We start from the raw sequence: 23653 nt of genomic DNA on the forward strand, positions 1-23653 counted from the left end.
ATACAAAAGAAGCCCTTCCTCAAGCTGCAGTATCACAGGGGAGAGGACAGTGGCCCCTTCATCTGCCTAGCTGAGAGGCCAACCCTCCTCTTCTTTCTTACCATGGAAGCTAACCCTGCGAGCCTCAATGCAGGCAAGTCCCTCCCCTGCCCCAGATGAGCCTGACATGTAGAAATCTTAGTACTTCCACAAATGCCTGGACAGCAGAATGAATATTTATGAAGTAAAAGCATCAGCAATAGGGTTGCCGATGTAGCAGGTAAGGTACAGCCTTCAGGACAAGGCAATCCCAGAGGCTGAGAGGACATGTTAGAGCATCAGGGGCAAAGGAATTACCATGAGGTGGACCTGTACACATGGTGCTGGACAACAGGAGTCTAGAGTAGGTAGGGAATTGTTGTGACCGAGCAAGACCAGGGCCCTGGCAGCCTGAAGGGCAGGCTGGTCAGGCAAGGAGGCAGCTGCAAGGGCTGCTGTGAAGCCAGGTTTGTCATCTTGGCAAGAGAGCCAGGCTGGGCCCTGGGGAGTGTCATACAGTTGGGGTTTGACGCCTATTTTCTGTGTTGTCCACCATAGAAGCAGAGTCCCAGACATATAGCTGCAGAAGGCAAGTTCTCTCTAGCCACTAATTTGGATAAACTGTGCACATGTGTGAGTCGACTCTTGGCCTCATCTTTGCCACTTGAGTATAAAAGCTTTTTAGCAAGTTCACACATTCCTTTACCCCTGTTTCCCAAACCTGTTAATCATTCCTGTCTTGGCTGCTCAGTCTACTTGATCTAATATCGGTGAGAGTTCTGGGCAGTGTCTTCAAGGTTAGGAAACAAGTACCTTGCATGTTTGCTAATTATGTCTAAAGCAGTCCTTGGTCAATGTTTCACTTGAGTACCAAGCTGCAGGCAACTCTTCCTTGCAGAGATATGTAACTGAACAAGCCCACTGACAGCAGGACTGTGCACTACCTAACAGAGGTATTAGCATGCTTCCCTTCAATGCCTACTAACCGGAAAGGACCGAGCCATGCCTTTGCAAGAGGGTAGAGGACAGGGAGAGAGTCCAGCACTTGGCATCTGGAGGAAGAGCTGGGCTGAGGCCAGGACCTTCCCTGATGCAAGGTGGCAGCCACAGATACCTAGCTTCTAGGCTCCCTCCGTTGCCACCCAGAGTAGCCCTTGACAAGCAACCAACACTCTGGGCATCCTGCTCTTCCTCTATAAAACAACATGGCTGCCCTGCCTGTGTCTCTACAAGCTGGCAAAATAAAACAGGCTGGTCTCCAAGCTCACTCTGGGCTTCCACATGTACTGGCCTCTATCTTTCTGCGAACAGTAGCTAGGTGGTGAGGGCCTAACTCAACAGGTGAGGACCACTGTAGTTCAGACCTTAGGCAGAGGGAGAGTTACTAGAAGAGCTTTGTATTTTCCCAGTCTCCTCATAGCTTGGAGTTGGACACCCTGAACCACACATGCCCTGCAGATCTGGAGACCAGCCCAGCAGAGGCCACTGTTGGGACAGGACCAGCTACAAGCCCACAGATGCACTTGTCAAAGGGCCAGAGGCTGGGAGATGGTGGAGCACCATTTAGTCATTCAGATGCAGGATTCCTAAGTGCTGTGGTATGCTTGGTTTCATCTTTAGATTGAAATGTTGTTCACTACTGGCACCTGCTTCTTTCCTCCCAAAGCAACATCTTCTTGATGGGGAAACAGTCCTCCCCCACGCCCACTTCCTATACCCTGCCTCCTAGTTTCAAGTATCACTTGGCTACCAAAGGAAGAAAGTGCCCTTCCAGGTTATCCAGGAAGACCTGCCTGGGCAGAGATTTCTGCACACAAGTACGCATTTTCTCTTTCTACTCCACAAGGGACCCATTTTATCCAAAAGCCACTATTTACTTTCTGGGTTAATCAGTAAATCTTGGAAACACACAGAAGAGGTGTCTCTGTCGTCTACAGGAAAACACACCAGTGTGACACATTGCCACAGGGAGGCCACTTTCATGAGACTGTGCCTACTTGTACAGGGCTGGGCAGGGGTATCTGGTGGGTCTCAGGAGTCCACTCCTATACAGGGAAGGGAAAGCCCTGAGTCCAGGGTTCAAAGGGGTTCTCTAAATAAAAAAGGATGGTGTGTGCCATTCAAACTCAGTGGGAAACACAGAAGAAACAGGAGTCTAGGCCAACCTTGGTGCTTTGTGATCTGAGATGAAAGAAAGACAGATGCAGCACCAAAGCAGAAAGAAGACGAGACCGGAGAAAATCAAGCCCAAGTTTACCAGGCAGTAACGTTCTTGGAATGCTCCACCAATGTGCCTGTAAGAGCTCCCCTCCAGAGACTCTGAGCAAGCCAGGCTTCATAGGAACAAGGCTGAGAAGCCCAAGAAGCAGCCCACAAAGGGGTGGCTTTGGAAGAGAGCAAAGTTAAGAAGGCCCTTCCTACTTACTTCCAGCAGGGAGTCCCTCCTAAGCCTGCCCCAGTGGTTAATGGAAAGTCAGCCTGCCCAAGGGAGCAAGAACCCTGAATGCTTCTGTGCTGACCAACATTCAAGGCATTTAATACTCTTCAAACAAATTCCCTTCTACTGCTGTCTGGAAGCTGGGACCCAACTATAAAACATCTTTCTCTAGAAAAGTGACCTGTGACCACAGAAGGCTAGTTCTTGCCCATTCTTTTAACCCAATAGCATGTTTATTTCTTTGGACCCTGGATTCTCCTGTCACGTTGTCCCCTCTGGCTGGTCACAGCCAGCCCCAGAATACACTGCACACCCAGAACTCTGCCTTTTATATACTTTTACTGTCCCAAGATAAGCACAGTTTGATGAAAGGATGGCATTGGTTTGCCTGAACTGAAACTGCCTGGGAAAGTTTCAGAATTCCTTTGCACGGTGGATGAAATTCCCGTTCTCACCAGCATTCTCCTGCCAACTCACCCCCCTTTTCTTTCATAAGGAGGCCCCTGCACAGGTATAGCTGTGTTCAGATGGGACAACCACACAGGCACAACACAGGTGTAAAGGTAAGACAGGTCAAAAGCCACCTGTGAACATGCAACAGAGGGAGCATGTTGTGGTTTGCCCTGAAGTTACCTGTATTTTGATGCTAATTCCACTGCCCCAAGGACAGCTGCCTAGTCACTACTCAGGACTCAGGTGACTTCACCAGAACCACCATTGAATTTGTAAATTACAGGTGAGGGGCAGGTACAGGATAGAAGGAGGCCTGTCATTGGAGGAGAAAGAAGGATGGGCAGGAGAGAAGTTTGAAGGAAGAGGAGGAGACTAGAGGAAAAAGGAAGAGACAGGAAGAAGAGAGGGTGAGAAGCCATGGCAGGTGATGTTAAGATTCTGCTCTGTGTATTTACAGGTTGTTATTAATGTTCCTAAGGGATGGATGGTACTGGGCTTTTTATGTTTAAGTGGGCAATTATATCTTACCAGTTGGGTCAAAGGTTATTGTGTTGTGTATTCTTTTATGTGATGGTTTGATTGTAGGAAAGTGTGTGGTGGCAGGAGACGCTGGGCCGCCGAGGAGTTGGGATGTGTTTCCACCAAGATATCTAGCAGATATCTTTGAGCACCGCGGTGCCTAGCGGGGAAATAGACAACCATGCTCTTTTATTTTTATATTTTTACAACAACAGGAGCACATGCTCCCTTCCAACTTCCTGAACTCTACATTGTACTTGCGTGTCGTCAGGGTGGCCATGAATGAGCTCTAGGTAGCTCCAGGATGCTTCCTATGTGACTGAACACTTTACAAGAGAAGAAAATCAGAGCCAGGAGATGCTGTGCTTGCCTTGGTGGAAACTGTTTATGGGGAGTGCAGGTCTGCTACCCAGCTCCGTGCAGACTACCACCAGAACTCAGATCCCAGATGCAGCCCAAGCAAAATTCATCCCCATCTTTGACCTCTCTTTTTTTCTCTCCCAACCCAGCCAAACAGGAAGAATTGATTTATTTACATATAAGCCAATGCCAAACTCCCAAGTCAAAAACAAAACAAACCACCACCACCACCACCACCACCACCACCACCAACAATAACAACAAAACCCACTGGGCCAACCTGAAGCTTACCCCGCCTCGGGAGTTCTAGAAGAAGAGCTTTGGTACTCCTGGTGGCCTCTTGGCTTGCTGCTGTGCTTTTCAGAGTTGCTCACGTGTCCTGTTCCTAGGGCTGTCCTACTGTGGGCATGGGCTGTAGGGCCATCCTTGTACCCATTCAATAGGCCTTGGCCAGCTTGGGGTCCTGTCCTTCTTGACCTGCATCGCTCTGATTTGTCCTCACGTGGCACTGGGGCATCTCGGGCTGGTTTGTATCCATGAGAAATCAGGAGATCTTCCACACTATACATGGTGCAGCGTCATCAAACCTCACAAGCTTGAACCATCATGGTGGCAGGACGCATCACTGAAAGGACAACAAAGAGCTGCATTTATGAACAGTCCCTTACCTGTACCAAGTGAACACCCACCCTCCCCAGCATCCACGTGGGAAGGTGGCGATGCACTTGCTGAACAGCCCAATACCAGCAGCCTGGTCCTTCCAGAAGAGGCCAGCGGGGTGCAACACTGTGTCGTAGGAAGTGCTGCCACATCTGCAGGTCTTACTCTCTGGTCCAGTCTTTTAATGCTCTGGAGGCAAAGGCAGGAGATGCTCAAGGCTTGTCTAGACCTTGTTTGAAAAGGATGAGATGTCACTTTGAGAATCCTCCTGCCTCCAGTTTTCAAGCACTGGAATCATGGGCATGTGATAACAGACCAGCTTGAGTCCATGTGAAACTTATGACTCAAATCTCTTCCCAAAGATTCTGTACAGTTTTCCATCTCTCATCCAAGGGTGGCCACAGATAAATTTGGCCTGGAGACCAGCATATTTAAATGCTGGTTAACCCTATGTTAATGACTAGACCAGAGGTTCTCACCCTTCGTAATGCTGAGACCCTTTAATATAGTTCTTCATGTTGTGATGACCCAAACATAAAATTATTTTTGTTGCTATTTCATAACTATAATTTTGCTACCATTCTGGATTATAATGTAAATACCTGTTTTCTGATGGTATTAGTAGACTCCTGTGAAAGGGTCATTCAACCCCAAGAAGGATCACCACCCATGGGTTGAGAACCACTGTACTACAGGCAAGAAGACTAAAGTGAGGGAATGAAGCAGTCCAGTGAGGTCAGAGAAAGTAGGGCTGCCAATCACCAAAATTGGGGGTAGCCTTGGCCTGGGCACCATGGCTCAGGGAGCTCTGTCCCTAGCCACTTCACTGGTGAAGTGAAAAGAGTCACTGTGGCTGTAGGAACAATGGCCAAGGAATGAATGCTGTCCAGCATGCAGGTTTGAGAAGGACGCCTCATATCCTGCCAGTGGGAACTCTCGCTGGGTCCCTGCACTGGTCACATGTCATCCATTGGAACACACAAGCAGAACCATCTCTGTGGTCAGCTTGGGGATGCTCACATTTGTAGGTCTATAACTGTCCATTTAGTTTTTGAAGGTTGGAAATCTTCGGAAGTTAGTGTCCTCACAGAAAAATCCCTGCCACCATTCCTGCCACAACTTTGCGGTTTTGGGGGAGTCACAAATGGGCCATTCATGTATATAGCAAAACGGGATCATGGAAACAAACCTAAGTTCAAGTCAGCTTAGCAAGGACCTTGGCTAAGCAACAGAGAGAAGAAACCACAGCACAATTCAGGGCTGTGTGAATGTGGGAGAAAGTTATTTAGACAAGGGTTTTTGCTGGCAACATACCCAGCATCCAGCACTTAATATGCTTCCTGGAAATGCTTGTTGAATGAACACATAAGTGAGAGAAGGGCCCCTCACATACTGTTTTGAAGAATAGTTAAGAGTTAGATAGATACACTGCATAGGTTGATATGGGAATAGAAAACTTGGCACTTTAAGAAGACTCTGGGTATAATGACCTCAGGAGTAAAAGCATGGCTTAGAGACAGACTCCTGGTACCCCAGAGGAAAGGCCCCATGTCCATGAGTCTGCATCTTCATATGGAGATGCCTGTACTATTCCCCTTCCTCACAAGACTTCCATATGAGTCACTGTCTCATTGGAGTTTGGTAAATCAGTCCAACCCCTATGCACTACAGTTATATTCAGAAAACCCTCAATGGGACAACAACCCACACTAAGGCTTTTAGAAGAGATCCAGCTTCATCAAAACCAGAGTGATCTTAGATGACTGAGGTCGAGGGAGCTCCGACTTGGGAAGTCTTATCTGTCTTCCTCTCTGGGGCCTGCAACTCACAGTGAGTGGGAGTAGAGTACAGGCTTCAGTGCTCAGCGTGGAGCCAAGGCCTAACCACAGGCCTTACTGATAACCCTGAGGGCACCACTACCATTCAGGTTCATGAAAGACTTCTGCCCCTTAAGTACTCTCCACCGCTACCCAACTCAGCTTAGCCTCTATCTCATCTCCATATCCATGTGAGCACTGACCCCTCTCCTCACAGGCTCCTACACACTATTATTCTGACACCTGATGTATTTGGCTGGCTTCTTTTATGTCACTCTCATTTACAATGGGATGGGTTGCGCCAAGAGGTGGCAGTTCTCCACTAACAACACATTAATTGCAGTGGCCTCCAAGGCAACCAATGAGGAGGGGCCCAGGCACCCAAGGCATTTCCATTTCCTTCCAGTTCTGGGATACCAATACTGCAGGTCAGTGGCATGCAACACTATCCCTCATGCACCACTCGACGTGGCTGTAAAGACCATGACAGAAGCTGACCTATGCCAGGCTCTCACTGTCATCAAAGCTGTTTTGTAAGCTGGGAAGTTGAGAGTATAGCTAAAACAACACAGGATTAAACATGCTCTGGGGCCTGGTGAGCTACCCTTATCAGGTGTGATCCTTGAAGCAGGTGAGGAATCACCCTAAGCTTTTCTACATGCAAAATTGCAGCAAACAATCTTCCCAGATTCCTGGACTATTCTGAAAGCCAATAAGAACACATACACATCAATGCAAACATCACAGACAGATGCTACGTCACACTGTCAATTTTCACCATGTGCCTTTGCCATTTTTGTCTCTTTTGGTCTCATTTGGAGTGTTGCTCATGATTTCCAACCTCATCCTCGCTTGGCGTCATAACACACTGGACACTCAGCCTCTGCAAGTACCCAGGAAGAGAGCTTTGCTTTGTAAGAAGGACACATCAAGAAACACTTCCTAGGAGCACAGAGTACAGCGAGCTCTGAACTAGTAATGAAGAACAGCCATTCTCTGCCCGTAAGGATCTGGCTGAAGACACAGCAGAAGAACAGACAATTAAAACTAGGCAGATGAGTGTCAAGACATGACAGGAGCCGCCACCTCCCCCCATGGGGTCATAATTCCATGACATGGATGAAGACAGGATGACTGGAAAGAGACCCTACCCAATCTCAAGGGATTGAAAAGGCCTCCGGAGATTCTCTCTTAGTCCATCTAAAACACTACCCAGGTTGTAGTTGGTATTATTTTGCAACCAGTCCATTCAGGCATGGTGGCTCATTCCTCAGCACCCAGGAAACTGAGACAGAAGGATTGTCCCAAGTTTAAGGCCAGACTGGACTATCTAGAAAATTCTAGGTCAGCCTGGGATACAGTGTTGAGTCCTGTCTTAAACAAAGTTTTTTTTGGGGGGGAGGGGCTCATGGTAGGGCTTGAGTGTAAGATATTACTAACAGGTTCTTGTGTTTTGAGCACTTTTCTCCAGTTGTTGGTGTTATTTTGAGAGGCACTGTGGGTCCTATAAGAAATAAGGAATAATATGGGGGTGAGGCCAGTGGGTTGTAGCTCCACCCACTCTGGCTGGAGTTCTCTGTTCCCTGACCCACTATGATCCTTGTACACCTGCAGCTGCAGCTTCCACTGCCATGGTGGGATGTGTCCTGTGGAGCATAAGTCAGTCACTCTCACTTAGGTCACAGCACTGACCATGTAACTAATACATTTTGTTACATTTATTTTCTTGAATTAAGCACTCAAATGGAAATATATAAGAAGGTAATCCAGACAGCTACTAGGTCATCATCTACTAAATCACTTCACAAACCACTAGTTTGAAGGCTACCATGTGGATGCCATCCCTCTGCTGGTCAAGGAGTGAGGCGATGATCTCCCAGTATGTTCAATAGTACTCTTACTCCATGAGAAATTTGTTGGCCTAACAAGTCCCTTGCTAGCCTCTCAACAGCAAATAGAGTATCCAAATTAGGTTTTTCATGGAAGGTACAGCCACCACATGCTGCTGCTTTTCTGATCTTCAGAGCACACCTGGAGGAAGAATCAGTTCTGCCTAGAAACAGTACCACCATCGCTTTCCTTCCTCACTCTGTGAGAACACCTCAGCTTGAAGCTGAAGGTTCCGGTCTACCACTGACCAGCACAGCCAGCATGCAGCAGAACCTACTTCACTCTGGTGTCTGGCTTAAGAAGGCCACCAAGAAGCTTTGTATGTCTGCATATGTTGGGCTTTTCTGTTCCAACATTCCCTGAGGGACTCCACCACAATGGGAGCTGACCATCTAGTGAAGGGACCCTGCCTTTGGGGGATGGGGGTCCAGCTGTTTCTCATCTCAGAATCTATCCCACATGTTCTGCTTCGGCAGCTGAGGTGCAGGGCAGATATGAAGTGTGCTTGTGATCCCAGAAAGACCAATGCTTTCATATGTTAGGTGGCCTTCATATTCAAGCTTCAATTTCTCATCTATAAATGGATCTGTCACTGACTCCAAGAGACAATGGGAGGATGTGGACTTAGTCACTGCTGTTAGGCTCTGAGGCACCCCTGTGTGGATGAGAGGAATCGGGGTAGTCCCACAAGGACAAGCTGGCTTCTCGAACTCCTCATGAGGCCTTGAGCCACATGCCCTTCCCTAGTTTGCTCTTGTGCAACTTGGCGTAAGCCAAACAAGCCTTTCACTAAAACAAATGTTGTAGGGCTATATACACAAAGAAGGGAAACTGGGTCTGTAAAAATCCTCTATTCTTGTATAAAAAGTTTTATGCTGAACATGTAATTAATATTTTAAGAATAGTTAAGATAATGCAGACTTTGGGAATTTCATTCCTGTGTTCTATACATTTATCACTTAGATTTTAAAGGCTGCTGTAGCAAGCTGGAGAGATGGCTCATCAGTTAAGAGCACTGATGGCTCCCTCCCTCTGTGAGAGCACACTGCAGCTTGAACCTGAGTGTCCCTAACCACCACTGACCAGCCAGCATGCAGCCTCTTCTGGAGGACATACACATAGACAAAATACTCGTGCACATAAAATAAAAATAAACAAATCTTAAACAAAATAAGGCAGGTGTGGCCCTTGGGAAACAGAAGCAAGAGGGTCTATGCATTTTTAAGGCAAGCCAGAGCTAGTGAGAGCACATGTTGGAAGGGAGAGAGAGAGAAAGCGAGGGAGAGTGAGAGAGAGGAGGAAGAAGGAAGAAAAGAGAGGAAGGGGAAGGGAAGAAGGAAAGAAAAAGAGAGAAAGAAGGAAGAAGAGAAGAGAAAAAAGAAAAAGAAAAAAACAAGCAAAACCCCAAAGAACAAACCTTCCATCTCAATGGACAACACAGAAACCAAACTAACACTGAGTAAGAAGGAAGGCCATCTTTAGCCCCCAGCACCCTTTGTTTACTATAGGACTCATTTAAATTATGCTTTCATGAGAAGGTACCAAAAAAGAAACCCTTATTAGCATGCAGGGTGTCATTTAGGAGGAAAAGAGAGGTGAGCTAGAGAAGTCAGGAGTCTGAGGAGCCAGGGTTTTCTTTCTGGGCTCTGTCACTCATTCATGAGATCTAGTTTATACCTTACGATCCCACTGTTCTCCTTGGGAGTGTTTGTGACCAGCCATGAACTATTCTAAATACTGTCCAGTAGGTCCACAAAGCCTTTCTATTCATAGTTAATTTATTCTTTACTGTCCTTGCCCCATAACCCCAATAAACTCTACACAAGAAAACCTTGCTAGCACTACTGCTCTTTCAGAGGACTCGTTTGCTTCCTGGCACCCACACCCACATCAGGAGGCTGCCAGAAATGCTAGTTCTATCTAAGGGTCTGACACTGTCTTCTAGACACATGTGTCTACACACACACACACACACACACACACACACACACACGCATACATACATACACACAGATTAAAACATAATAAATCTTTAGGGGCAGAGAGAGACTGCTCACTGGTTAAGGGAACTTATTGACCTTCCAGAAGACCCAAGGTCAGTTCCCAGCACCCATGTCAGGTAGCTCACGACTGTGTAACTCCAACTGGGGAGAAACAGTTCTGTTCTTCAAGGGCACCTGCAGTCACATGCACTCACCCACACATGCTCATACACACATGCACACACATATTTAAAATAATAAAAGTACTTTAAAAATAGTAATAAACCTGAGAGAGACAGAGACAGACAGACAAACACACACACACACACAAACACACACACACACACAGAGACAGAGAGAGAGACAGAGAGAGAGAGACAGAGAGACAGAGACAGAGACAGAGAGAGAGCCAAGAGCCTTGCATTATATCCCAGGACACTTGGGAGACGGGACAGACACTGAATGCCTGCCAGGTGACAGAGACTGCACTGGCTGCCTAGTATACTTGTTGTCCTTTGAATTCCCAGGAAGAACATGATGTAGACATGGCTATTTCTACTTCACAAACAAGAGGACTGCGGTTGTATCTCCAAGGCTGCACATATTGTAGGTGGCAGCTGCGAGGTCTCCCAGGTCTGTCTAGGATGGAGGTCCAGGCTAACAGTTTAGAGTCCCCCATTTATCTCTTCCTCCCTACCATTAACCAGATTCCCGACTTACCAAATAATGAATAAATGTAAATGAGGAGGGGGAAAATGTGCCACCAGGCTTACAACTATATCTTCAAAAGAACCCAGGCTTTACTTACTGCTCAGGGTGAAGGAGGCTCCTGCCGCTCTCCACACACACACACACACACACACACACACACACACACACCATTTCTCACTTGACTGTCTCCATGGCATTAATCAATATGCATGCTAACTGTTAGATACACAACAAAGTGAATTACTTGGAAACACACCGTTCAACAGCAGACCACATATGTCAGCTTCTTCCTAAGTGGGCCCATTATAAAAAAAACTGACAAAAAGCACACAAACCAGAAGGACAGCCAGGCCAGATGAGGAAGGGGCAGCAACAAGAGCCTTGCATTTTCACAGCAACGGAGAGCTTCTGCCTGGAAACAGCCACTGCTACCTGCGATGCTGACAATCTGGACCAGGAACTGCTTGAGGAGATGGGGCTGCTGTGTGGTGGGCCTGATGAGAAAGGGAAGAACCAGAGCGCTGAGGAAGGGCAGAGCAGCAGCTAGAAAGCCCTGGACTGCAGCATGCAGGGTGCTGATGGGGAAGAGGATGGGAGAGAGGGAGCAGGAGTGAGCAGGACTGAGCAGGAGTGAGAAATCACACTTAGTGTGTCTAAGGCAACAGTCAAACTGTTTGTACATAGTATTATTGCTTCAGAAGACAATCAATAATTTGATTTTGATGCAACCAACCTGTGCCGGTCAGTTTTATGTCAACTTGACACAAACCAGAGTCAACAGAGAGAAGGAAGTGTCAGTTGAGAAAATGCCTCCATAGGATTTCTTAATTAGTGATTGATGTAGGAGGGCCCTGTCCTGGGCTGGTGGTCCTGGATTTTGTAAGAAAGCAGGCTTAACAAGCCATGGGGAGCAAGCCTGAGCACTCCTCCATGGCTCTGTACCAGCTCCGGCACCCAGGTCCCTGCCCTGTGTGAGTTCCTGCCCTCACTGCTCTTAATGAAGAACTGTGAATGAAATAGACCCTTTCCTCCCCTAGTTACTTGGTCATGGCATTTCATCACAATAGTAACTCTAAGACACCACTCATTCCCCAAGTTTTCCTTTTCCTCCCACTAACCCTGAATAAAATTTTATCAAAGACCATTTTTTTTGACTCTCTAAAGAAGCTGAGTGAGACAACTTAGAGCAGAGGATCTCAACCTGTGGGTCATGACCCCTTTGGCAAACCTCTGTGTCCAAAAACATTTACAGTGCGATTCATAACAATAGCAAAATTATAGTTTGGAAGTAGCAACAAAGATAATTTTATGGTTTGGGTCAGTGCAGCATTAGGAAGGTTGAGAGCCACCGACTCAGACCAACTTACTGAGGCTTATTTCTCAGCTGTGGATCATCTGTGTCCTTAATATTCAAAGGACTGAATTATAAAGTAGGAAGCTGTAGGTAACATTGTCCTTGCATCGGAACAGAGCTGTGCTTACCACCCCTGCGTCAGTGCAAGTGTAGGAGGTGGTGAAAGAGTGTGTGTGTGTCTATGTGAGTGTGTGTTGTGTGTGTGAGAGAGAAAGGGGGTGTGTAAGAACATATGCTGTGTGTGAGAGGAGAGTATGTCTGCATGTTAATGTGTGAGCTGTGTGGTTCACAGTATATGTATGTGAGAAAATCTGTATGCGAGGGTCTGAGTGTATGAATTGTGTATGTTTAGTCTGAGAGAATTGTGTGTGTGTGTGTACAAGTTGTGTGTGTGAGTTGTATGTTTTATGTGTCTGTGTGTGTGTCTAGATGGAACCTGGGACACTGCAGGAGAAAAGCAGAGCTTTAGATCCCTCAAAGAGCACACTGGACAACATAGGCTCTTCACAGCTCAGGAAATCTGGACCTCCCTCCAACCTGCCTCATGTGATGAACAGCACATATTTTTCCCAGTCAGCTGGGCACAGAAAAGAAAAAAAAAAAAAAAGAGTACAGCTCCTGGCGGTGACATGGAACAAAGCTAAATAGGTCATATGCAGATAGACCCTCTGACCTTGGCCTCATTAGCGCCCAGCAGAGGCCACACCAGAGAGCAGAGGCCACACATTGAACACAAGCAACAAGCGACTCTCCATCCAAAGAGCACTCTTGTTCCAGCCTAAATTCAACAAAGGTGCTTGTCTAGCACCGGGGAAGATGGACATTAGGTGTGCTGGCTCTGGGCACAGAACATAAAGACAAACCCCCTGTCCACACCTTCATGGGGACGACGCTACAGTGTTGGTGGTATTATTTCAATTATGCAAAGTCCCATCACTTGAAGCACAGAGCAGCGAATGGATGCCATTTAAGAGTTACCAACCTCTTCTCATTGGTAAGAATAGCAGTATTTTGTTTTCATATTTATAGCCATAAATCTTCCAAAGATAGGGAAGGGAACAGAATATCAATAAACTCAGTACCAAAACTGAAACTTTTCTTTTAAATTTTTGATTAGAATATTAAAAGACAAATGCTCAGTTAAAAATCTGAGAGAAATTCATTCATCTAAAGATAAAAAAATTAAAATTAAACCAAATTGTTGAAGACATACAAATTAAACCAAATTGTGACCATTCACACCCCAGATTATCAAAGCTTTGAAAATACATTAAGTTTTATTTATGTGCATGTGCACATGTGTATGTGCCTTCAGAGTGCCAGTAAGGGGGTGGGTCAAGCAAGCTGCCTGTTTGGGGGCTGGGAACCCTGAGTCCTGTACAAGACCAGGACACTCTCTAAACTCCTGAGCCATCTCTCCACTTTGTAGCTGCTGATGGTACAGAACTCTGTGTTTTGAGTGTGTGTGTGTGTGTGTGTGTGTGTGTGTAAATGGATAGTTCCTTATCCAACAGGAAGCCCTAACTGAGGATGCCTGCCTTTAATTAGAGCCAATGAGGAGCCAAGGCAAGAGGAAGGGCAAGTCAGCCTGGACAACACAGCAAGATTCTATTATAGTAAAGTAAGACAAGCAAATGGGTACATGATATATCATAAGACCCCTGACAACCTATGGACTACAGTTTCATTTCTTGGGACCTGTTCTAACGGCACAAGCAGAGGTGCAAACATAAAGATTTAGTGCTATTTACACAAGTTAAATTCAAGGAAGTATGTTAACATAAATGTCTGTTTAGTGGAACATTATCTACACGGGGAGCTGAAGTTTGCACAAACGTGTGTAAAATTGTATTTTCAGGTATCTGAGGCACAGAAAAGTGTCACACCTGATGTGGGGGGAGAGAATTGAACTTGGATCCTCTGAAAGAGCAGTAAGCATTCTCAACCACTGAGCCATCTCTCCAGCCCAGTATGCTAGTTTATCATTAAAGCGACACTTATATAGCCATCATGTATAACTAGGTTATACATTAAACTGTAACTTAAACCATATCAATGTAAGTTATTAGTTTAATATGATTACTTATATTGTCAATACGGAATGATATAGCTCCTAATGCAGCTCACCACTGACAATATTGGTTTTTAAAAGCTTTAATAATCTGATAAATGAGTTTTCAGTTAGTATTCTAGTTTTAAAACAAATCTTTAAAAATAAAGGATTGTTAGGTACAATTAACTGTAGGCATCTTTGAAAATATGTTTCATATCAGAACAAATCAATGGCCATAAAAGAAAATGGAGAAAAGAATAAAGAACTAAGAAATGATATGAAGTCTTAATATAAGGCAAGTGTCCCCTCCGTCAAAAGCTCTTGATCTGCTTCCTGAAGCCTCAAATCACATGATCTGATGACGATCACAGCTAGCATTCTAACAGTCCCACAGACAATGATTCCCTCTAAAAAATACCCCAAACTCCTCAGCTGTGTCCACTGACATTCCACACTTAAGATGTAATTGGTTCCTTAAACTGTTGTCAGTTCATTGTAAATATTTCCTCAACTGACAACATGTAGGTTTAATGTTATGACTAATATATAACAAAGTGCTTTTTTTAAAACAAGGGGTAAATAGGGAAGACAGGAAAGAAAAGGCATAATGGGCTATGTTGTTAATGGTACAGGCATTTGTAAAGCTTTCTGCAGCTTTCTCCTCCAGTGATGGGATGGTGTAATTTATCATGAACAACAAGTCGTTGCCCTCTCTAATCCTAATCATTAAATGAATAACTGTACAATTCCATTTTAGGTCCTGAGAGAAGTTCCCACAAACTTGTTTCCACACCTCACAGTGTGACGACCTGCCATGGCGGGGCGCTCTCCGGTTGTTCAACTTATGGAAGCCAAGAAGAGCATATGTACTCAGTGGTAAGACAAGTATCATTGAACTGACTTTTCTTAAGGTAACAAGAAAAAAACAGATGGAAAACTGGTTTAAGATTTTAAAAAGGTCTTGGAACGCTATTAATGGCAGTGAGTGGGACTGGTGCTAAGTGGTTTTTAAAGGAAAGAAGGGGGAACACGATGTCAAATGTCACGTGCTTAATTTTTAAAACAAGTATTGCCTCTCAAAATTCCCCATTTCCTTTTACTACTATTAGAGTCAGAGTGACACACACACACAACACACAACACACAGCACACATATATACACACACAGAAACACTCATATACACACAATATACATGCACATGTTTATACACACATGCACACAAACACACTTGTACACATACATGTACATGTATGCACACACCCGTCATGCACACACACATATACACACAAAACACACACAAACACACATTCATACACATACACACAACACACAACACATACACATGCCCTTCCTTTCACCTCTAAATTAACACAATTAGTACTTCAGTTACTTCACTCCAGCTTTATGAAACCCTAAGTACCTCATTACCGTTTCGGAAAGATTACATGTCATTAAGAAAAGACAACACCAAGTATGTTTTAGTTAGTTAGTTAGTTAGTTTGTTTGTTTGTTTAACCCTCTGGAACTTGTTGTGGTTGTTTGGGGAAAAATATAAAGTCTGCAATTGTCTGAAATTTTCTAATTTTATACCATATCACCAACTGTCCCAGGACAAGCTTTGATTACACTTTTAGTGATTAGGGTTTATTTAATTTTAAAATATCTCCAGAATAAAAAAAGCAACATTTTATAAAAAATATGAAGGCTCAAATTATTTCATGCAATTTTTACTTTCTAATTATAAAGTAATAAACTTATCGAAACTCAGTGATTCAGTAAAAGAAAGAAAATAGTTCCCAGTGACCTCTCTGTGACGGGGGTGGGGTGGGGGTCAGTTTGTCCCCTACCTCCCCAGCAGATGCTGGCTTCCGTTCTTATTTCCTGATATCTTTGACGTATATCTTGGTACCTGCTCATAACAGTATGACCGTGCAGAAGAGCCAGGCTTCATCAGTTAGGCTATAAAGGTATAACACAGTCAGACTCATAAGAAAGTAGTCCGACATCTTTGAATAGTGAAATCACATCATCTACAGAAAGTTGAATGTATTTATAGAAAATAAAGGTGACAACTTTTAAACAAGATCCTTCAAGTCAAATGAAAATTAATATAAACAGGGGAGGGGCCTCTATTCTGTGTTAAAGGACGAGGAAAAGAACTAGAAGGTAGGTCTTCCTTTCCCTGGCTTCTGGGTTTAGCAGACTGGTGTGTGAGCATTCATCACCAAGAGGTATAAACTAACATCTGCTAGAACCAAAAGGAACTGCAGCTAGGGTTTAGCCTCAGCCCAGGGAGAGTTCAGAGATAAAGTCCCGGCTTATCAAGTAAAACCCACAACAGAACAATCATTTCGGCCCCACACTCTGTTCTGAACTCTCCGGATTAATTACCTTCAAGTCTCGCCAAACTCATTAACACAGAAACTGGCCTCCAACCATGCTCCCTGTTTGCTGTTCTTCCAAAGAAAGATGCCTCTCCCAGCAAAGACCAGCTCTGGACCCTCAGGAGCTGCTAACTCCAAACTTCAGTGCTCACAGTGAATACAGCATTTATCTTTAAATGGCATCCCACACAGCAGATTTCTAATATTTTCGTAGATGTGCCCTTTTTAAGCTGAAAAACTGACCCGAATCTATTTTTCTTGTGTATCTCCAAAGGGCAGTTAACATTTTATAGAGCTGGAACAATACCCAGCCGGCCTCTGGAAGCCATGACCTCTCGGATGAGTTATCAGATAACTCTGATGAGCCTGTCAAGTCCTCCAGAGCTTGTGGCTGCTCTGGCGTGGCCTATGTTCCAAGTGGCTGGAAAAACAAACTTTTCCCTCTCCTCCACCAGACTTCTTCTACTACCCTATCTCCCTAAGTCCCTTGGACTCCCTGGGCTCTCACCTCCCAGTATCAGCAGCATGGGGTCTGCAGGAGGAAGGACCACAGATTAAAGGCCTCTGTTCAACAAATATTTGCTTACCCACTGCCGTGGGAGTGAAAGTCTGCCCCATTGTGCTCTGCCCAGAATAACAGGGACAAACCTTCAGGAAGCTTGTTCAAGAGGTGATAAAAGAATTAGACCTACCATCAAGAAAAGACCAAAGACACAGAACATTGTGGAAAACCAAGGAAATTTCTCAGATTCCCAATTTCACAGAAAAAGTCCAACAACACAACTCCCATGAAATGGAACCTTCATAAGACTCCCAAAGTCCTCTGTAGGTGTTCCTGTTGTGTTAGTCTCAATCCAGCCATCGAAAATTCTAAAACCACCTGACAAAGACTGGTTCCTGGAGTTTTACCTACTCCAGCTAGGCTTACACCATTGAATGTAGTCTACTTTTTCTTTTGTAACTCCAGAGAATTTCTGGATGCCAGAATCCCACCTCTCACCTCCCCCTCAGGAATCCTCCCATCTTCTAACGCTCTGTCCCAATCCCTGGATATCTTTTCTTTTCGAATCTGAAAAAAGCAAAAATCCAAAGAAAGAAAACACGAATCTGGGAGAAACAGATTAAACTGTCCCAGGCAGGAAAAGCCTAGGAGTTGTGTGGTCCAGCCAGGGCCGGCCATGCAGACTTGGGCAGGGAGACCACAGGGGAACATGGAACGGACAGGCTGCGCGGGCTGAAGTTCCCCTCTAGACATTTTCCTCCCCAAGAGGTGCCGGAGGCGCTCAGCCTCCTCGGCCAGAGACAAGAGGGTGCTGCTGGTGAGCGAGGAGGCTGTGCTGGTCTGGGCGTGGGGGTGCGGGCGGCTCCGTCCCGTTGAGCCGCTTAGCGGTCTGCCAGCCACTCCCCGGCGGGTGGTGGGGCCGGGCGGGGACCTGAGCGGGCGCGGCCACTCCCCATGTCCCATCGGGGGTCCCGCGGGCCAGGGCGTCGTGGGAACCGGGACTGTCAGTCCTGGAATGGAGGGTCGCGGCACGGGACGAGAGGGAGACCCACAGGAGACCCGCGCCCTCGGGAGCTAACACCAGCCGGGCCTCCTCCCCGCGCCGGGCACCTGAACGGCGGCCGCTGCCCTCGGGACCGGGGGCCGAGCTGCTACCCGCGGCGCGGGCGTCCCTTCACGCCAAGGCAGGGACCCAACAATATCCGGGCTAGAGAAGTTGGGGGCGCGCGCGGGAGGCTGAGGCGGGGTCCGCGGAACGCCGTGGGAGCGACCCAAACGGACGGCTGCCAGGACTTACCGAGAGGTTCCCGCATACTGTCCCGCGCCGAAGCCGCTGCCGCTTCGGCCGGCCGGGGACCAGCACGAGCCACCCCGCCTGCTACTACTCGGCGGAGCATGCTCGGAGCACAGCCGTACGCCCCGCCCTTCGCCCCGCACAGTCCCGCCCACCGCCCAGCATCGCTCCGCCCACCGCCCGACCAGAGGGAGAAGGCTGCACCTGGACCCAGGCGCTGATGAGCACTTCAGAGAGGGACAGCACAACTGGCACAGGGCTGTCCATCGTTTTCCCTCATCTTCTGTCACTGTGGTGTTTGGACCATGTCAACCCTGGGTAAACGTCCATATATACACTGATACACATGAACACTGATACACTTATTAAGTCACACGCTGATGCACACAGACATTCAAATACAGACACACACACACACACACACACACACACACACACACACACACACACACGATGGCACGAAAGGCAGAAAGCAGCCTAGTCTTTAAGGGATTAGGTGCCACTGTCCCATCCTCTTGGGTGAGGTGAGGAAGAAAAGTGTAGGGAAGGATTTGCCACATGCAGGCTGTGGACATAGTAGATGCCTGGTAGGAAAGTTCAGACCCTGCTGAATATTTCCTGATGCCAGCCTGGACCCTTGTTTCTCTCTTGCAACAACAGGGCAGAGAGCTCAAACTGCTGTCCAGACCTGGTAGGTGAGGTTCAAACCTTGGAGAGCAAAAAGAGGGCCTCAAATATAAAGTTGTTGAGGATTGGAGAGAGTACAGGGACACTGACTGACCCAGATCCACCACGGCAAAGGACCAATTATTTTGCCACTTATTATAAAGCCATCATGCAGGGATGGGTTGTTACAATAGCATATGCCACTGCCCACTCAATGAACTAAGAAATGTGTTGGAGGGCAGTGTATTAGTCAGAGTTCTCTAAAAAGGAACCTAATAAATAGCAAGAAGAATCTAAAAAGTTCCACGTATATATTTGGTTGCTTACATGCTTTGGTCTGAGCAATCCAACAATACCGATTTCCTGACAGACAGGCCAAAGATCTGCGGGTTGTTCAACATACAAGACTGAATGTCTCGGTGGTCCCATTGTGATGCTGGACTTCCAGACAGGTCCCAGAGAGCTTCAGATTTCTCATCTACATTGGAATCCTGAAGACTGAAGTTCTCAAACCACTGAGGAAATGGATCAGATTCAGTGAGACGGAGGGCGAGGAGGTGAAAAGCAAAGCTTCCTTCTTCCCTGTCCTTGTAGGTGGCCTGCCACCAAAAGTTGTGTCCAGATTTAGGGTGGGACTTCTGACCTTAAATGATCCAACCAAGAAAAACCCCTTACAGGCGTGCCTAGCTGCTGGGGTTTGGGTTAATTCCACATGTGGTTGAGTTGACAACCAAGACGAACCTCTGAACACACCCACAAGTACCTCTTTTCTAAGCCTATGATCACAAGTGTGTGTAGACCCAGACTCCCCGTAGAGTATGTACATCCGTGTCACACTTACGTGAGTCTGTCTTACTCACAGGCAGCCAAACGCTCTGCACGACTTTATCAGCCATTGACCTGAAAGGAGCTGTGTCTTCCCAGAGAACATGGTGTTGTTGAGTTTCTGGCCCAACTCCACCAAAGTTTCATAATGAAGTAAAGACGCCATGTAGTTGCAGTCTAAAAGCAACACTGATGCGAGACAAAGACACTGAACCGGAAAGGAAGACTGGCAAGACAGATTTAATCAGAGAAAGTAGTGAGACTGAAGTCCTTCCATTCAAAAGAAGGCGCAACCACAGATTCAAGGATTTTCGTGTTTCCCAGTCCCTCCTGGACCCCTCCCTGAGCCTTTAGCTTCCCCTTCATTCGTGACTGGTGTATCCCCTGCCCTGCTCCAGTGCACTGTAGCAAGACCTTACCTAGGCGATATTTCACACAAAAAGAGAAGGCAAACTGGTTAGGAGAGGAGAGAGTAGTAGCATGGGTGGAGGCGGGGAGAGTTTGAAGACCTGAGAACAGGAGGGTAAGGTTGAAAAGGAAGCATATGAGTGTGATTGGCCCCTCGTTAAACAACAGATATAAGGAGACCAGGCAGTGTGACAGGTGGTGGGGACAGTCTCTTCAGCGAATTTCCACATTGGTCACCAGTGTGCATACATGATGTGAAATAGACATACATCAGTTAAGTATCTAGAGCTTGAACCCCAGCACCCAGGAGGCTGAAGCAGGAGGATGACTACTAGATCAAGTCAGCCTGACTACGTAACAAGACCCTGCCACAAAGACTAATAAACACATAAATAAAATGCAAGCAGCCTGTGAAAATATTTATAAAACTCAGTCTATGTAAATATGCATGCAGTCTGTTTTATATGTACATTTATATGCACACACATGTTTGTGGTTATGGTTTTATATATATTAGAGACCGTTTCTTCATAAGGCAGATCTTGGCAATTCAGAAAACACCTGTATATATTTTATTTTCACCCTAAAAGGACTAGCTTGCCTTCTCCTAAACTCCCAGGTTCCCAGTCATCACTTTCCAGGATCTTCAGCTCCTTTTCTCTCATCGACTTGATGTTGGAGGATTAAAAACAAGAAGGGAAATAGCCACTGGTTACATACTGTAGAATATAGACCTTGGTGGAAAAGAACTCATCACAGTAGCGCTATAGACATAGGCTGGAGAACAGAGCTCACCCAGCCCAGACCTCGTGTCCTCACCTCCCTCTGAATCCTCCACATGAGGTTTTACAGACTCAGGAAGGAACTTGGATTATTGAGTCATGGGGAGGATGTACAATGACCAGAGAACGAATACTTAAGAAGGAAATTAAAAAAAAGAAAAGACCAAACTGTGTTTCCTTAATTCAATGCCTTTTCAAGAACCTAGACCAACCCTCCCATGCCCTTCCTTCAGGGCTCTTCTCTGATGGCCGTAAAGTGTTCTTTGGTTAATTTAGATAGTCTTCCCCCCCCCCTTTAATCTGTAAAGTACTACCAATTGTCTTATTTATTTGAAAAGGCTAATATTCTTGGTAAAAATTTGATTCCTGCCTGTTGACTTGTGGAATGGCAAGCCATGATGGTTAGGAATAGAGAAGAAGGCGTTCTGTATCAACAGTAACATAAAACTTGATTAGATATTGATATGTTACAGTAATTCCTCTGTACTGCCTTGTTACTCTTTAAATTAGATATCAATTTTCCTGGAGTGTTCTCTGGTCCAAGATCCACTGAAAGGGTTTGATTAATAGATTCCTGGGATTTACTGACAAGGGATATGACCAGCGTTCGTCTTACATGTTTGAGTTTCTGGAATCTGTACTTCGAGTATCCAGATCATTCCTAAACACAGCAAACTTTGAGAAACAAGGCCCAAGCACAAAAATTGAAAATACCCACTGTGGTGGTTTGAATATGTTTGTCCCAGGGAATGGCAATATTAGGAGGTGTGGCCTCATTGGAGTAGGTACGGCCTTGTTGGAGGAAATGTGTTACCATGGGGGTGAGGATTAACACCCTTCTCCTGGCTGCCTGGAAATCAGTCTTCTCCTGTTTGTCTTCAGAACAAGATATAGAACTCTCAACTCCTCCAGTGCCATGCCTGCCTAGACGCTGCCATGCTTCCTGCCATGAGGATAATGGAATGAACCTCTTAGCCAATAAGCCAGCCCCAATTAAATGTTGTCCCTTGTAAGAGTTGTCTTGGTCATGGTGTCTCTTCACAGCAATGAAAACCCTAACTAGCATACCTGTCATGTGTAAACCCCTAGGTTCAATTTCCAGATGGGGGGGGGGAGACCTGTTAGAAATAACCTGTGTTGAGAATATAGCAGAATGATTAACATTTAACACACATTGGGGATTCATCGCCATTGGCATTGCTCACTGTGTGAGCACAGAGTCCCACAGGACTGTCTTCCATGTTGGCTTAGACCTAACACTGAAACATAACTCATGAACTTGGGCACTAAGGAAAACTAAGCACTTTTCAATTATACTTTAAAAAATTGAATCTGCATGGTTATTGCAGGAGGTTAAAAATACTTTTAATTATTGGCGATGCGGGTGTCAGATTTTTCCCTCCATTAATAATGGAGAACAGCCTCTCCCAGCTCCCAGACTCTGTCAACACTAACCACAGCAGAGCTGCTGCTGAGTAGAGGTGGATGGGACATTCCAAGTGCCTCTGGCTTGCACTGTCACTCCTTGCCATATTCTTAAGGAAAACACGTGAGTGCTGGTCTCTCCTGAGAATGGCTGGATCTGCCTGGTATTCCACTGGGATAGAGGATGTCCGCATAGCTTTCGGAGAGCAGAGGTGTGATCAACATTAGAGGGGCACCTTGGGCTCCTCATTCTCTCCTCACACCAGCCAGTCGAGAATCAATCAAAACTAGTTCAGTACTCTTTAACCCCACGTGACTTTATTTTTTAAATAAGAAATAAGTGGGAGTCTGCAAGATGACTCAGTAGGTGAGGGTTCCTGCTGTCAATCCTGATGACCTGGGTTTGATCCCAGAGCTCACACACTGGAAGAAATGAACTGGCTCTTGTAAGTTGTTCTACAACCTCGCTGTGGAATGCACACACATGTGCACAAACATGCACACACACATGTGCACACACACACTTGCACACATGCATACACACGTACACATGCGCACACATGTGCACACACATGCATACATGCACACACATGCACACACATGTACACACATATGCACACACACATGCACACATACACACATGCACACACACATGCACACACATGCACACACATGTACACACACACACACATGCACACACACGTAAATAAAGGCACACAAGAATTAAGATGGGAACTGTATGAGCAGCTGAAGGGGCCCACAGTGCAGTGGTGGAATGCCTACCTATCATTCTTTGGACCCTGGTGCTCATCCCGAGCACTGCAAACAAAGACCTTATATAATAATCTCGAACCAAGTAGCTAAAAACAAACGAGCAAACAACCTTCTGGGCTGGGAATGCTCACAGAATTCTTGCCCCAATTCAGTCTCCAGCCCTGTACAAAACTTAATGTGAGGAAAGTTCCTTATAGTCCTAGGGAGTGGTGACTGGAAGATCAGAAGTTCAGAGTTATCCTTGCGCTATCTTTTACTACATAGTGAATTGGAGACCATCCTGGACTACAGGAGGCCCCATGCCAAAATAAATAAATAAATAAATAAATAAATAAATA

At 45.9% G+C, this 23653-nt stretch overlaps 2 protein-coding genes across 10 annotated transcripts in view; one reads left to right on the forward strand and one right to left on the reverse strand.

Annotated features, from left to right (window-relative positions):
- The window catches only part of Jcad (junctional cadherin 5 associated), a 41580-nt gene extending 23032 nt beyond the window's left edge, over nucleotides 1–18548 (reverse strand). Inside the window, exons 1-3 of one of the 7 annotated variants that reach the window (XM_039096446.2) lie at nucleotides 18439–18548; nucleotides 11183–11341; nucleotides 4079–4412 (exon numbers count right to left, since the gene is read on the reverse strand). In XM_039096446.2, coding sequence (XP_038952374.1) covers nucleotides 4079–4356 — 278 coding nt within the window. In that variant the 5' untranslated portion in view covers nucleotides 4357–4412; nucleotides 11183–11341; nucleotides 18439–18548. Of the gene's footprint in view, nucleotides 1–4078; nucleotides 4413–11182; nucleotides 11342–17639; nucleotides 17821–18251; nucleotides 18347–18438 lie in introns of those variants that run through there. The other 6 variants (NM_001427709.1, XM_039096447.2, XM_039096448.2 and 3 more) reach the window with 6 other exon arrangements.
- On the forward strand, nucleotides 18096–20734 carry LOC102557539 (uncharacterized). 3 transcript variants are annotated; one of them, XR_005495859.2, is made up of 3 exons: nucleotides 18219–18753; nucleotides 19472–19658; nucleotides 19964–20734. XR_005495859.2 is itself a non-coding variant. In XM_063277009.1 (2 exons), the coding sequence occupies exon 1, from the start codon at nucleotides 18096–18098 to the stop codon at nucleotides 18654–18656; it is 561 nt and encodes a 186-aa protein (XP_063133079.1). In that variant the 3' UTR covers nucleotides 18657–18753; nucleotides 19472–20734. The 3 variants fall into 3 exon arrangements, 1 of the variants encoding a protein (XP_063133079.1); XR_005495860.2 differs by having other exon boundaries at nucleotides 19476–19658; XM_063277009.1 differs by having other exon boundaries at nucleotides 18096–18753; nucleotides 19472–20734.
- Nucleotides 20735–23653: the final 2919 nt, after the last annotated feature.

The sequence above is a fragment of the Rattus norvegicus genome, chromosome 17, assembly GCF_036323735.1.
Source record: "Rattus norvegicus strain BN/NHsdMcwi chromosome 17, GRCr8, whole genome shotgun sequence".
NCBI lineage: Eukaryota > Metazoa > Chordata > Mammalia > Rodentia > Muridae > Rattus > Rattus norvegicus.